Source organism: Vicugna pacos, chromosome 11, assembly GCF_048564905.1.
Source record: "Vicugna pacos chromosome 11, VicPac4, whole genome shotgun sequence".
NCBI classification, from domain to species: Eukaryota; Metazoa; Chordata; class Mammalia; order Artiodactyla; family Camelidae; genus Vicugna; species Vicugna pacos.
Window position 1 is genome coordinate 71584549 of NC_132997.1, and position 17008 is coordinate 71601556.

The following is a 17008-nucleotide window of genomic DNA, read 5'->3' on the forward strand; positions in this document are numbered from 1 at the left end:
TTACATTTAAAACACATTTTGAACTAACCACCAAGGCAATTAAGTTAATGTCAGATTTAACTGCAGTTTAGCTTCAACTTTTATGGCTCTCTGAAAATTTAATTCACTTTTCCAGATCAATATATTCTTTTTAAAAGTAAATAAGCTGAGATATACCAAAGAGCCTCAGCAAAAATACCAAGGATTTAAAGTCTCATGGGAAAATTCTATAAGTTACACTGAGTTAAAGTAGCAATTCCAATATTAACTCTATATTATAAAGGAATTATCTCTCGCAATATAGCTGTCTTTAGTTTCTTCTTTCTTGTTCGTACAAAACACATGCAGGTTAAGATTTTTGCAGAGAGTATGTTTACATTAGGTTCAAGACCTCAAGAACTGAACTAGTATGTAGGACCAGCTAGTTGAATTATGAAAAAATATTTGTCAGTGTATTCTCATGCACTGTTAGGAGTAAAAATTCTAAAAATCTTTCTTCTTGAGGAAAGTCTAGCAATACAGATCAGTTGAAAAAGTAGATACCCTTTGACCAGCAATACTACTTTTAAGAATTTAATTATTTACTTAGAATAAATGAGCACCTCAGATATATGTATAGAGATATTCACTGTATAACGACAACAAAAGAAAACAACCAAAATCCCCACCAAGTAGGGATAAAGGATTGGTTCAATAAATACTATACAGCTGTTATAAAAACTTTAGTATATCTATATACATTACCATAGAAAAATGTCCATGCTATATCAAAATTTTAAGTTATAAAAAGCATGCACAGTATAATCCAATTTGCAGTTAAAACATTATCTATATCTACATATAGATATAGTATTATTTATACACATGTATGTACACACATAGATATGTGTGTGTGTATATATATATATATAAAAAGTTTTATTACCCATAGGTCTGGGATATTTTTACTCTAATTTGTTTTTCCAAATTTTTTGTATTTTAAACAGTGATCATGTGTTACCTTCAAAGATCAGTAAAAAAAAAAAAAACCTTCTATTTTAAAAATATAACAAAACATATTTCAAATGGATCATACTATATTTACAAAATATAGTAACAAAAAACTATCAAATAATGAAACATCTATGATGAGACAATAAAATTACATGCTACAAAGTAATTATGTTAGCAAATAATTCCTCTGCAATAATGACCATTAGTCTAGAAAAGAACTGATACAAATTTGGCCTGTCAACACAGAATGTCCCTTAGTTAAACACAACACAAAAATAAAACACTATTGATTTGCCACAGCAGTTTTAGCCTTTTCCCTGTTGAACTTTGGTCCTTAAGTCAGTGAGTCTGAACTTTGGTCCTAACTGAATCTATTCCAGCGCAAATTCTAAGAAAAATGGCACCAAAAAAAGGGGGAGGGAGTGAGGGGTTGTACTTCTAATGATCTAGACACAAAGATGATGAAATTATAAAGCTTTGGGAACAAGATTCCTGCTCAGTGACAGCCAGCACTAACACTGGAACTGCCACTGTCCCAAACTGAATATGTGAAAAGGGAAAATAAAAGTCTTCTAGTCTTATTTTTATAAAAACTCACGGAGATAAAGAATGCACAGAAAAACTAATCAGGCCTAAAAAAGTTATCACTATAGCGTTATCCTGTTGATGATGTCAGAGAAGAAACCTATGAGGCCTTTGAAAGTGGGCAGCTAATTTCAAAAGGCCTTATAACCATTTGTTCTCTTCTTCCGTTTCAAGAGTACTTCCCACATGCCAGCTTTCCTCCACCAGTTTTCTGATACCAGACAATCCAGTTTTACTAAAAAAGACGAGTTTAGAATAACAATACAAAATAACTCTCTCTGAAAGAGAACATGCTGAAAAAGTGGCCAAATATTCTAAGAGGATCAAATCTACAAGATTGGACTATATGATCTTTAAGTTCCTTACAATCTCAGGAATCTGTAATACCTAAATATAAATCTAAATACCTACCTCCCTGATGGTGACAGAATCTCACATCATTTCTCTGATAACTGCTACAACCTGCCAGAGGTGGGAAGGGTGTTGCTAAGGAAATAACAATAAGAATGTGCAATACAAACCGGTACTCCTGTGAAATCTACACAATAGTAACTGACAAGTGGGGATCAGAATTTAAGACACTGATTCTGTGTTGGAAGGGGAGCTTGGAGGTCTGACCCTTATCTTACTGCAACACCTCTGTAACAAGTGGCTGTCCATCTATACTTGAGCACCTCACTACTGCCTGAAGCAGCCCAGTCCTTATTCCTTTCTTCGGATAGTCCTAATTGACAAGATTTTCCCTAAATTAAGGCAAAAGTCTGTTTTCTAGTTATTTTTATCCAGACTCTAGTTCTGCCAACCAGTCACCAAAAATAAGTCTCCTACATAGTAGCAGTTTTGCAAATATCTACAGTTTCCATGTCTGTCTCCTTACCCCTTCCCTCTTCACCTTTCTCTAAGCTAAACATCAACGGTTCCTTCAACCTTCTTGTCAAATTTCAAGTTCTGACACCACTTTGTTCTATTCTTGATCTGCTTTAAGTTTTCAATGTTCCTTTCAGAATGTAATGCAAACTGCACATCATTTTCCCTGCACGCTTTGAATAATGAAAGCAGGTCTATCATCTTTTTTTTTTTCTGGGTATTACAGGATACCTAAGTAACTTGGCCTACTGAAGAAGTGGCAAGTCTCCAATTATGACAACAAATGGACATGTCTAAAGACTTAACTTTGGATCTGACCAATTCTAGAAAACAAACACAAAATCTGTTTATAATGTCCAGAATCTTCTTTTTCTCTTGTTACAACAATAATAGCTACAAGGTTATCAAGGAGTTACTTTATGTCAGACACATGCTTTACATGTTCATTATGTTATTTGACTCTGATAATAATCCAATAGTTGCTTTACACCCATTTTACAGACAGAACTGAAACACAGACAGATCAAATCATTTAATGTGGATTTGTACAGTCAGTCTGCCAAAATTAGAGTACAAAGAATGGACTTAATTTGATCCACTGATGAAGAGTTACTGATGATATAGGTAAAAAGGCACAGACTTTGGAGTTATAAACCTGTGTTTATACCAGCTCTGCTATTAACCAACTATTTGACCTTAGGAATTTATGTAAATTCTCTGGGTCTTGGTTCTCTTGTCTGCAAAATGGGATATTACATGCCCATTACTAAGATTAAATGAGGTACACAACTTGCCATTGTAAGGCAGTGAAGTAAACCACCTGCCATTGTGGTTGACAAATAATGCAAGTTAAAATTCTTTCTCCCCATACAAACTGGGTTTTTCTTTACGGATTTGGCTTTAATAATCCATATGTTGTTAGATGGGGTAAGAGGATAACTGGATATTATCCAAATGGAAAAGAAATACAGAAAAGCAAAACCTGAGTTCTGAAATTGCCAAGACCACCTAAGAAGATACCTGGGTTTGGCATACCATAATAAGGTACATGTCTCCTACTCGAAATGGTTCTACTTCAAGAACCAAGCTAAGCCAGAGGTTCTTCAAGTTGGGTATAGTATTCTCCCCTACTTACCACTAGAAGTTTGACCTGGCTGAGGAGGGTAAAGAGACTTAGGACTATTGCTGGGAAAAGGGGGAGGATTGAGAGGGCTGGGGGAAGGACAGTGGGAGGGAGAATGATGGAAGAGGAAATGAAAGAATGAATATAAATACGTCAAGACCCTTCCCCAAAAGATTTTTTAACAATGAAAAACTGGAACTGGAAAAGGGCAATGTTTTCCCCACATTAAATAGGTCTTCACATCTCTCACTGCAATGGATAGCTGGATACAGGTAAAAGGCAAATAAAATTTCCCACTTTAACCTGTGCATGCCTTCTAAAAATATATATACTTACTACCCCATCTCCAGATAGTGTAAGTCTATCATCTCACGCCTGGCTATGTTCTACAAACTGTCAGAAAACTAAACCTAAATTAGAAAAAGAAGTTACTGATAGATTAGGATTCACATGGGTAGAAAGGAAGTGTCAGTGCTTTAGGACGCTTTAAATGTGTTGAAAACAAAATTGGTATAAGTAAAATAATTTATAAGGAATATGCTGTATTCCTAAACTAGAGGAATACCTCCACTGACATCTCCCTCTTCACTGTATTTTTAAACAGTAAATACCTTAAAATTTTTTTTTCAGTGCAAAATTTCTGATTACTGAATACTTAAATTCTCCTGAAGAGTTATACTAAAATGCTAATCATGTTTAATTTGAATGGTGGGATCTGGAGTAATTACTATTTTTCTAAGTTTGCCATAACATGTATTACTTTAAAATGAGAAACAATTTAATTCTTAAATCTATAAATTTCCAAGTAAGCCTAGAAGTCTCAAATCTCTGAATTTTTATAAAATAAGTCCAGATATTATAAATTAGGTATGCTATTGAAATACACTTTATCATCAGACCCTAAGTCTATCTACTGCAAGGTCTTCAAGAAATTCAACACTGTATTACTATTGAGATTCAAAGGCTACTGTTCATTATATCACAAATGGTGCCCTCTTCTATAAACCTACAGGAGATTCTGCTCTCAAAACTCTGCCTGGAAAAAGCTGAGCACCCTGTGAGTTCTCTTTAATATTGCATGGGTACAATTAATCATTCTACCAGTGGTTTGTTTGGTTTGGTTGTTAGGAAGAACAGTGACAAATCTGTGACCTACCTTTGCAATTATGCAAGACTTTTTGGTAAACATTTGTCTGTATTAATTTTACCTCTAGCTTTACTTTGCTGTTCTTATTTTTCCATTACTCTGATTTTACCTTTAAAAAAATCTTATTTTATTGTACATATCTTTGTAAGTCATTGTAAATACTTTTTGGAATGTTGCAGGAAAAAAATTATAAAATTTGTAGCAAATATTCAATGAAATCCAATCTGGTGAAAACTATAGGACTTACAAAAAACTGACCAGTAGCAACCAGTTGCTAATATTCTGCTTTCTGTGTACAAACCACATATTTAATTTTATCAAAGTCACCAAATGACAGAGATAACTCAGTCCTGGGTAATATAAGCAACATTTCTTAAATTTTAATCCACTTCCCCAATTCTCTTTCCACCCCAACCTCATCCCTGTTTGTTTTCCTTCACATTCTACAATGTGAAGTTAAAATGTGTTATTTTTACTGAAAACAAAAATTTATGCTCTTCAATACTTAAAATAAGAAACTTTCCAATGTTCTAATTTGGGGAAGAAATATACTTTTGGTCTTTTTCTATGATTTTTCTCACATAGTACAAAAACAAAGTAATTTACATCAGAGCAAGTCACAATTTGCAAATTTGCAAATACCATGAATCTATATATTTTTACTAAATAATACTTGATACTTACTGTTAATAGAAGTTTCTGATTTCATTGAGGATGAATGTGCTGGAAAAAACACAACAACATCGTTTTGTCAAGAATCCTCCTGCAGTGGTGTAATAGCCATAGCTGTAACCAGAATTCTTTCCAATAGTCTAGAGGTTACCTTATAGTCCTATAGGAAAGTGCTTTGCTGTCATATAACCTTTCATTTTCCTTAGACTTACTGCCAGAATTAAAATGTTAGGTTCTTTTAGGCAGGGGTATTTTATGCTCTCGTACAGTCTGGAATATCTAGCATAAAACTTAAAAAATAATGAACACATTAAAAACTCTCATGTTGCCAGGGGAAAAAAACCTCATAGATCAGCTGCAGTATAACCAATATTTTATCTATAGATGTTCAATTTCTGAAAGCAGTTTACAAATACATATTTGTTTTTCTTAATACTTTTTTGAAGATCATATACAGGTGAAAATTCTCAGTAATTAAAAAAAAAAACTATGTCATAACACAAATGTTTTCAGTTCTACAATGGTTACCAAGAGAGGGAAATGGAAAGAGAAGAGTACTGAAGATCTGTTAGAGTACCTTTAAAAATCATCACTATACAGCATCTATCCAATTCATTCAGCTATCTAGCCATACAGTTATCCATCCAATTATCTATCTATCCAATTATCCATCCATCCACTTATCTAACATTATGTACAATGGCGACCCAAGGCTATGGGAATAAATGGGATCATACAGGTAGAACAGAGAGAAAAAAGAGAAGTTCTATAAGAGTCCTGAGGAATTCCAACATTTAAGGGTAAGACTGAGGAGGAACTATGATCAAAAGAGGCTGATGAGAGGTCAAAAAGATAGAAAATCAAGAAAGCAGATTATTTTGAGGAATGTCAATAGTCCAAATGTAGCTGAGATATTGAGCATTTATTAATTACTATTCAAGTCTGGGCCAAATTAAGGTGGTCTGGCAAGAAAGTATGACATCAAGATCAACCTAGTTCCAGATGATCCCATTTAAGAAGACATTAAAGAGTTCTACATGGTCTTCCTAAAAGTTTGGTAATATATTGTCATTTTCTGCTTTATTTAGAAAAAAAAAAGAAATATATCCTGTACACCCTGCAATCAAAGGTACTCTGAATAAAGAATACATAAGAAACAGATGTCTCTAGTCTACTTGGCTTCGGTTTTCTATCTTTAAAGTTGCCCTGAAACAATCTTCAAAGTCTTTCATTTTCTCATGCTTTATTATTTATGCCTAATATATGCCAGTGGGATGCTGGGGTTAGAGCAATGAACACAGCAGATAGAATCCCTGCCCTCCTGTACTTTGATATGATTGTCATATGTGTAATAAAGGGAAAGTTCCAGGGTTGTGACAGCATTATAAATAGGAGTCCTAACTTAGATTCAGAGTCAGGAAAGGATCCCTGAGGAAGTAACATTTAAGTTTAGACCTGAAGGATGAGTTCGGATGGGACCAGGGGTTTTAGAGAGAGAGGCAGCAGCATCTACAGGGTCCCTAAATGGAAACAAGTTTGACATTTTCCAGAAACAGAAAGGCTATGTGGGTGGAGTGCGAAAGTGAGCTGGAGAGTAGTGAGAAACAAGCCTTGCATACTGGATCATACAGAGCCTTTGGGCTTTGTCCAGAAGTTGGTTATATGCTAAAAACAACAGAAAATCACTGCTAGATGGAGAATGGATTCAGGGGAGAGAGGTGGGATGACAAGACAGTGGTGGAATTAGTATGGATAATACAGCAGTAGCCTAGATGAGAAGACATGGTCGTTTGAACTAGCGGATAGAGAAATATATCCTGGTGGTAAAACTGATGGATTTACATAAATAATGAGAAAAAAGAAGGCATCAAGGATAATTCCCAGATTTCTGGTATTAGTTTTTAGGCTGACAAGAGCGTCATCTACTGAAATATAAAGGAAAAACATCTATAAGGAAGATTACATGCATGTACATATAATTTGAGGGGACAACTCCATTCCTAATCCCAAGTATCCAGCTACCTAATTAGCTGTTTTGAAGGTAATGAATGAACTTTTGCAGCAAAGGGATTAGTTCTTCTTTAATTTGAATAAGCAATGATTAACAAGGTATCATACAATGACATAAACACAACAAAACTGAACGCTACAAAACTCTCAAATAGGATTCATTAAGTATTTTACTGGCACACAAGGATAAATAAAAAATTTTTAAATCTTACATGAGATTTTCAGATTTATTAATTAAAATTTATTTTGGAGTTGGAACATGATTTAGAGACAAAAAGGCATTCTGCTTCAAATACTGAAAAATCAGTATTTTCCTCTAACCATCTTATCAATTTTACCAAGGCTAAAACTTGGTGATACCATACACTTGAATATATTGTGACATGTAAGCAGCAAAAAATGCACATAAGAATGGAACATAGCTAATGATCTTCATAGCTGGAGCAAGGGAGCCCTCTCCTGTCCAAGTATTAGGTAACATTGGCCAGAATCTAATTCAATCTACCATTATCTACCTAATTTAAGTCCGGTTCACTCTAGTTATAAGTCAGTTTGACTATTATGGACTGGATAAGCAATTAGCAGTAACCTTCGTAACAGCTAACTATGTGCCAAGTACTATGCAAACTGTTTACATGCATTATCTCATTTCAACTTCTGAAGAATCCTACGAGGTAGGTACAATTATCATGACCAGTTTACACATACAAACTTAAGGCTTAGACAGCTTAAGGACTGCTGAGAAAGAAGTAAGCCGTTGACTTGGATTTGTATTTAATAATTATTTACTAATTATATGTGCACAGCACCATGTCAGGTTCTGAGGACACATATATGTCAATCTCTATCATTTCAAAAAGCTCATAAGCTAGTGAGAAAATCACGCGGATCATAATAATTGAAATCAGTGTTATAATTTTATACGGACTTACAGATTATGTACTGATTTATAGCGTTCAAAGTGCCTTTCAGTCTTATCTAATTCTCCACAATAAGTACCAGCAGCACACAGGCCAGGTATTCACATCACCACTACGTACATGAGGAAAGAAAAACTCAAGAAGTTCAGTGACTTGCTCAAGGTAGCAAGTCTATAAGTGACAAAACCAGGTATTAGAATGCTGTTCCAATATTATATTATCTGCCAAAAATGAGTCAAAACCAACCTTGTTCTTTAAATTCCTGTAAGTTACTGTAAATTCGTATCTAAATTCTCTAATCAGTTTCTTTTCAACTACTATAAAACAGAATTCTAAATGCACTAAGTAAATTCTATATTTGAGATATATGGAGATTATGCTTCATGTCCAGAAATATGAGTAAATATTACATTTTTAGTTCCCTTTTACCTTTATCCTTTTTCTTAGAGGCTTCTTCTGTAGAAGATAATCTGGATTTTTTATGTGATGACTCTTCACAATCTTTTTTGGTTTTATCCTTTCTTTTTTTTGACTTGACTTCTTTTCTCCTTTAGGTTGAACAATATAAAATTAAAGTTAACTTTTTCAACTGGTATTTCCAAAAAATAAAAATCAATGGGTAAAAAAATCAAATCAGTTAATCAAATCACTTATTTTTAAAATGTAATATATATTGTGAGGAACCCTTAAATGAGTCTGTAAATGTATTAAGTTAGTATATTAAGATAAATCTACAAGATTATGAAGCCTGAACACTCTGAGACAAAGAATTATTTTTTATACATTCTGTATATAAACCTTAGTAAATGTAAGTCATAGTTTTACTCATTTCCTCCTTTTTATATTCTGTTTAGCCTTTCTACAAAATTACAAAAACAAATCTCATTTCCCTCCACATAATTCATATCTACCTATACTTCGAGAAAACAAATAAAACAAGAAACCATTGAAACAATTTTAAACCACCGATAAACAGAAAATTCTTCTCTTAAGAATACAGGAATACAGTAAAGATATAATGGAATGAGAATGGAATGGCTTATTGGTAACTCATATGTATATTCTAGATCACTTATCCTTTTACTGCTATAGCTTTATCTCTTCTAGGCTAGGTTTACAAGACTGTCAGTACCATAGCTGGCAAGCAATCGACTTTAACTGGTTAAGAAAAGAAACTCTAAATAGGAAAAGGTGATAATGCTGAAACTGGAACTGGGAAAGAGGATGAAGAGACAACAGAGAGAATTACTTTCAAGAAACGTTTTATCAGATCTTTCAAATTAAGATATTTAGACCAAATACTACGATATTATTTTAGACTAATCACTTTTTACCTCTCATGAGAGTAATTTCTATTTTGAAATGAAGCTCAAAACTCAAGGTCAAAAAAAAAACATCTCTGCTATCTTTCAGCATTACTGATGGAGAGGGGAAATAAAGGCTATTCAAGTAATCTAAAAAAATTCTGCTAATTTTAAGAATTAAAAATTTATTATTTATTTTTAATAGCTAAAATACTAGATAAGGCACATTTACAACATTGCTGATTTTAAATTAATATACTAATACATACATTTTACAAAGTTGCAGAATCTTACTATTAGACGTTCAAGTGTTATTCAGGACATGAAACTTCACCACCACAATCATGCCAGGTCACAAAGGTTGTCTGTACATCTTCAATGCCAGGGACCTCATTATGCCTGACTTACCATATGTCAGGCACTGTGTCGAGCACTTCATAAACATTTTTGTTTAATCCCTACAATAACCCTAGGATCCTCACTTTTAGAGATAAGAATTGAGTCTTACAGAGGTTAAGAAGCTTGCCCAAGAAGATGACTTAGTAAGTGGAGTAACTGATAGGAGTGAATACACAAGAGGTCTGATTTTTAAGCCCATGATCTTATATATACTGCACACTACAGAACATTGATACCCTCCCCCCACTCAGTATGGCAGACATATTCTAGCTTATTCAAAAGGCGCCTGCTGTTAAGATCTGAAATGAGGACAGAGGTATATTCTTTCATAAGAATGACAAACTCCAATTAGAACACTGTTTAAACGAGACATAGGAATCATTTTTTATGAAAACCTGCTTCACAATAGTTTCTAAGAATATTATGGTATCTGAACATTGACTCCAAACTAAACATTCTAGCACCTACCACTCTGCACAGGCCTGCACATTTAAAACTGCTTAGCTAAAGTTAGGCATGGCAAATGTCCAGTTCCCTGGTTTATGCGGTCACACAGTCATGCTGGATTTTATATACTATCAACTAAACCATTAACCACTCAAGTCTACTTTAGATATCCAGTGCAAGTAAGTGACTATGCCCAAGACTACTCAAATTAACAACAGCATTTTAAAAGATAGTATTACCTGTGATGGAAATTTAATTTGAAGGAGCATTCTTGACATAATCCTTAAAAAAAAAAAGTAACATCACTGAATTGCTAAATTTGAATAATGGTACTGCTACTTTACTTTTGATATCATAAATTTGTCATTTTTCCTTACATTACTTTACATTAAGAGGGGAAACAAATAATATGAAGAAAACAATCTTATTCTCTCCACCTCAAAAAATGCATCTATATAGTAAAAATCGTATTAGAACGATTGAAGAATTGAACATACTCTGACATTACTTTAGAAAATGGTGCTGTCAATTTATTCTAAAAGCATACTGTTTCACAGGTAGCGTTAATGTGTATCTCACATCAAAGATACCTAATGACTATAGTGTGGGTACAGTCATTTCCTCTGAAGTACTCTAGAATTTCCCAATGGAAAAGAGCTTTTATAGAAGTCCCACAATTGAGGTCTCTTTTTGACTTTAATCTCAATTCACCCTAGCTGATTATTCTTCAATAGCACTTCCAGGAGCCACTGAGAAACCAACCCTCATTGGTGTGAGTTAAGTAGCATATCAGGAAATTCACTTCTCCCTGGAGTGGGCAGAAAACTTTAAAGGGCACATTTATTTAGGAATCAGAGAAGGCTGTTAACATGCTGCAGAGAAGCTGACACATTAGCTTAGGAAAAAAACAGAATGAGCAACAGATTCTAAAACATGCATATTAAGAGAAACTGTTATATTCCAGGTTATAACCCAAAACTTTTAAGACAGATATCAAGAACAATATGCCTTACTAAAATTTTTTCTTTATTGACACAAAGAGTGTATTAATTTATTATCCACATCATAACAAGATGGCTAATAGGTAATGTGAGATTTTACACTGCTTTTCCTTATACTCTGCATCTCACTCTGCACTGGTGACATTCTCGAAGTTAATGGAAAGAGGTTTTCACTTTACAAATTACTCGTTTGCATTTGGCATTATGATTGTTTCACCTAAATGTCACTATAATGTTGAAAATATAAAAGTTTTAGGCTCGTAAGTTCTTTGCAACGTTAGGAAGCTCTGAGAAAAAAAGAGCACTTTTTGGAAGGTACATTACAATTTTTAAATTTAATCTTAAATTAGCCCACTTATTTTAAAATCTAAATTACTAGCTACACTTTGAAGAAATCAATCATATCCTATCTAAAGTCAAACTTACTTAATTTAACAAGCGCACTTCTCTTTTCACCATGCTCAATATAACCAAAATTAACTTCCCAACTCTTTAAGCCTTCTTTTTTCTCACAACATTTATTTCCACAGCAAAACTGGCCTGCAAATAAAGGAAGGAATATTAGCTATGATGGTTGGTGATAATATTTATCTATATAACCTGGAACTATCTCTGAAATTTACTCTTAACATACATACATCACATCCATAACATACATAGTTCTATAGTCAGCATTAAAAAACTGAACACGATAATTATAGTACATTCAACAATTAAATCAAATCGCTGAATGAACTGTTTTAAAAAAAAAATCGGTTGCAGATTTCTTACTCGATAGATGGATGGACTTCGTATTTAGATACAGTTTCAGTGACTCCCTATTAGAGAATCTTACACTTTAGAAAATGAGAGTACTTAAAAAGAGTACTTGCTAATACGCTAAAAGAATAAACGTATTTTCCAAAGTACATACGCTTATACCAAGGTGAATCCTTTTCAATATTTAATAATATTAAAATGGATTAGAACTGCTATTTTTAAGCATTAACATAATGGAATTTAAGTACCAGCATAAAATGGTGCTTAAAGTACATTTTAAAATGTTAGCATTTTATCATTGTAAACTGACTACACTTCAATTTAAAAAAAAGTTTAAAAAATGCTACCATTAAGATTATGTAGAATAAGTAATCAAATCTGATGCTCTAAATTTTAGAACCATTTGACACTAAAATCAATGAAATATTACTATATCCATTGTGTATCAAAACCTTCTGCAAGAGTACTGATGATCCAAGAGGAAAAAAGAAAAAAGAAACTACTCTACAATTAGTAACTTTGACAGAAAGAGAAGATCAAATTTATTTGTACAAACTAAAAAAAAAATTATATCCCAATAATTTACACCAACAGGAACACACCTGAACTTTTCATAAAAAAGAGATTATCAAAACGAATTTTGAAAATTATCAGTCCAAAGGCTGGTAACTTTTCTAAATTGGCATTTTTTTTAAACTCATTCCAAATGAATACTTTACTTAATCTGTGCACGTTTAGTAATGGCTCTATTGTTAAAATAGCAGTAAGATTATACTTCATAAATCACAGCAAATAGCTTTCTCTTCCCTTCCCAACTAATCCTTTCTTTCAATTATAGAAATATAGAGAATGTCCATCAATTTTATTATAAGGCAGCATTATTTACCACCACTTGAAAATTCCATTCAATGAAAGTACAAAATTTTAAAATTATGAGACATTTCAACATTCCTCATTGTTTTAGGTAAAAACACAAACTAAAATGTTATACTTTGAAATGTTAAAAATAGCTTTAAATTTATTCTTTTTCCTTCTCCTCTAGTACCTTCAGGGCTGATCCTTTATTACCTTAAAAAAATCCTACTGTTTATTTTTTTTTTTTTTACTGCATATCCAATTTCACAACTGACATAGACATCTAATTTACAGAAGATGTATATAAGCCACACTGATACCATAAATGTTTAATCATTTTAAATGTAACCTTTATTTTCAGTTTAAAAGATTTTTTAAGTTATCAGTTTAAAATTATTTCCTTAACACTCCCATGTAGTGTTTAGAAGTATTAACACTTAAAAATGCAATTACCGATAAACAACTAATTTTTTTGGCATGAGATAGTACAGAGATATTAAAGTTTCAAAAAAACTTCATGAAGAGATCACAATGCATAGAAAAAGCATTTACTGACTGTCTACCAAATGTTTGGTCTTTTGCTGCTAATCTAAATATTTGGGCTCAAACTCAGTGACTCCATAAAACAAGAACTAGCCTCTCTAAAAATTCTATTAGGTTCCAAGTAGTTTAATTTCTAAAACTGTGGATTTGACTGGAATGCAGCAATACCAACTCATTATTCCAAAAAATGATAGAAAGAAAAAGTCAATATTCATCTGTTGATAGTTTCCTTGCTGTAAAATCTTTAACTCTTTAAACATTTTCTACTTATCCTCAATAGAATATTCTCAAAGTAAAAATCACTAACACATTATATTTTGACCTTTGTTAACAACATATCATTAATATACCTTCTCTAATTTTACTCTGTATTTTATAGATAATTACTTATTGTATGTATCAGGAATAATATTACCCATTGACTTCAATTCAATAATATAACAAAATAATCTTATCCTATTAAAAAGTAAAATTAAAAAAAGAATTACCTTTTCCTGAAATCACTTCTTTTTCTACTCGCCACCTAAATCCAAACTGACGAGAAAAAAAAATTACATCTATGCTAGGGTAAATTTAAACATTACTTAAAATTGTATATAAATCTTAAAATGGAGTCAACAATAGACATGATGACACTCAGTAATCTAAAAAGTAGACCTAAATCCCATCATGATATCTTTTTCTGTCCTTATAGGAGTCCAGACACTTAAAAATACATTTGAACTATTACCAACTTCTTTGTTAAGGAACAACCTTCACAACATTTGAATGCCCTATTAAAAGTTATAGGTGCCAAATGCAAGATATATAAATTAATTAAAAAAATCCTATTCTATGACAATCACAGGAAAAAAAAAAGCTATAGTACAGTAAAGAGACAGTATACTATAGTGCAACAGAGTGCAGTCTTTGGAGTTAGACTGGGTTTACATCTTAGCACTACCACTTGACAGCTGTATAATATTGGACAAGTTATTTACTCCATTTCTGTCTCGGTTTACACATATGTAAAGTGGAGATAATATGAGTACCTATTTCTTTGGGTTAAGAGGTTTAAATGGGATAATAGATATAAAGTACTTAAAATACTACCTGGTGCATAGCAAACAATGGTCCAGGGGCCTGCTGATTATTTTTATAAATAAAGATTTATTGGACCACAACCACACCCACTCATTTGTATATGGCTCTTTTCCCACAGTAACAGCCTTGTAATGAATAGGAAAAAACAACAGCATCAATCTGGAGCCTGCAAGTAGAAAGCTTTTAAATTTCCTTCTGAGATTCCTAAACATTACTTTGTAGCTAACCCTCGAACAACAAAGGGTCTAGGGGTGCTGACCTCCTTGCAGCTGAAAATCCAAGAGTAACTTTACACTTAGCCCTTCATATCCAGGGCTTGCAGATCACTTAGTAGGGTGGAATGCAACAGTGAAAGAAATCACGCATATATAAGTGACCCTGCTCAGTTCAAATCCACGCTTGTTCAAGGGTCAATTGTATTTGCTTTCTCACTAAAAATGATAAAATGTTAAAATGATAAAATGTTTTCCTCCACTGCCTTTTAAGATTCACATTCATATGCTAAATTACTATAACTTTAGTAAATGGTTTAGTTTTCTATTCAGTTTACCATAAGAGTTAAAAGCTCAGCTCTAGAATGATGCTGACCCAATGCAAGCTCTATCATACTAGTTCTGTGATCTTGGGAAAGTTACTTAACTTCTTAGTCCATTTCCTTTTTACGTATAAAAATCCTAATCTCATAGGTTGTTGTAGTTAACAGAATTCAGTTAAGTGTTCAATGCTTATTTTTATTTTATTTTAAAATCATCTATTACTTGAATTAGTCAATTTTGTATTTTAAAGCAAATGAGGGCTCAAAATATTTAAAAATAGTCTGATTAAAACCCAATGAAAATAAAATCCACCAGTCTAGGGAAAAAAAGAAATAAAAAATTCAAAATAAGTGTTTAATTCTATTTTTAAGCCCACTTATGTATGTGAGGATTGTCTGCCATCCAACATATGCTGGGCTGTCCACTGAAGTGCAGTCAAATGTGTACAGCAATAGTGTCCAAACTTTTTCTTTCATTCATTAATCTATTCAACAAATAATTATTAAGCAATAATTTACTGGGCTTGGTGCTCAGCTGAAGGTATAAAGCGATTATTAAAATAAATGCTTGTCACCAAGAAGGTTGCAATCTTATAATGGGATAAGAAATGTAACAACTACAATATGTCCTACTAAAGACTGCATAGAAGTTTTGTCTCAATAAGTTTTTCTATTCTTTCCTGACATATTTTCCTGTGGATTGGTTAAACACTGGAATTACTCAGGGTTTGGGGCTTAGCTTCCTTTTCTTCTTACTCTACCCTCTAGCACAAAGGTCACACACGCAAGCAGTAAGAGAAAAGTCTCCTGACTTTCTGACACAACAAAGTTCCATGGCCATCTACTTGAACTTTTATGTAAAAGGAAAACAAGCAAGCTCATTCAAGACACTGTTACTTGGGAGTGCTTGCTGGTCCCTGCAGCTGAATCCAACCCAAACTGATACAATGGTCCAACCAAATTTGCAGTGATGAAAAGGAAAAAGCAACAAAGAAGGAAATGGGGGTGTGGGACAAAAGCTGAAATTCACTAAAAATGCCCTAAGTATCTACTACCTATATTAGGCATTGAGCTAGGAGCTGGTTAACTAAAAATGAATAAAACACTCTTTGCGTATGTAGAACTATGAGAAAATGCATCCTAGAAAAAAAGTCGAAGGCATTATTTTTTCTCCAACATCTCAAACATGGCATGCTAAAAAAGTCATTATCTTTCCCAAAATGATCCCTCTCATATATGTGGGGCAGGGGCTTACTATGGGAAATCTCTGTACTTTCCCCTCAATTTTGCCGTGAATGTTAAACTCCTCTAGAAAAGTCTTTTTAAAAACTCCCCCTCTCACTGTATTTCCTATTTCTCTAGTATCTATTCTCAAAACAGGCAAGTCACATCTGATTTCTCATTTGCACTTTGTATCTAACTAACTTATCATGTTCTAATACGAAAATATAATTTGTTTCAAGATTATGCACGTTAGAGTATGAGTTTCAATAATATACTGGGTTTTTATAAATGGGGAATACAAATATTTAATTATTTATGTCTACTTTCTTCCCTCAACTGTAGTTCTTTTCTGAAGGGCAGACACCATGTTTTAACCCAGCTCACCAAGCCCAGTCTTCAATAAATACTGGAAAACAATTAACCAATGAACCAGGGTTGAAAAAGCTGCTTTGTTTTATGCTTCTAGAAAGACTTAAGCTTCACACTCAACTTGCAGTATAATAACTTCAAGAACCTCCAACTGCTTTGGTGCTTTTTGGATTTGATACGGTCAATAACTATC

The 17008-nt window shown here is 33.0% G+C and overlaps 1 protein-coding gene and 1 long non-coding RNA gene across 2 annotated transcripts in view; one reads left to right on the plus strand and one right to left on the minus strand.

The window, feature by feature from the left end:
- LOC102543743 (protein FRA10AC1) overlaps window positions 1-17008 on the minus strand; it is a 31966-nt gene that overhangs the window by 2472 nt on the left and 12486 nt on the right. Inside the window, exons 8-12 of the mRNA XM_072971617.1 lie at window positions 14093-14138; window positions 11874-11987; window positions 10686-10728; window positions 8726-8844; window positions 5379-5417 (exon numbers count right to left, since the gene is read on the minus strand). Of these exons, the coding sequence (XP_072827718.1) occupies window positions 5379-5417; window positions 8726-8844; window positions 10686-10728; window positions 11874-11987; window positions 14093-14138 (361 nt within the window). The remainder of the gene's footprint in view (window positions 1-5378; window positions 5418-8725; window positions 8845-10685; window positions 10729-11873; window positions 11988-14092; window positions 14139-17008) is intronic.
- Window positions 7834-16875, plus strand: LOC140699365 (uncharacterized). The gene is made up of 2 exons (XR_012077501.1): window positions 7834-8050; window positions 16789-16875. It is a non-coding gene; the product is annotated as an uncharacterized lncRNA (long non-coding RNA).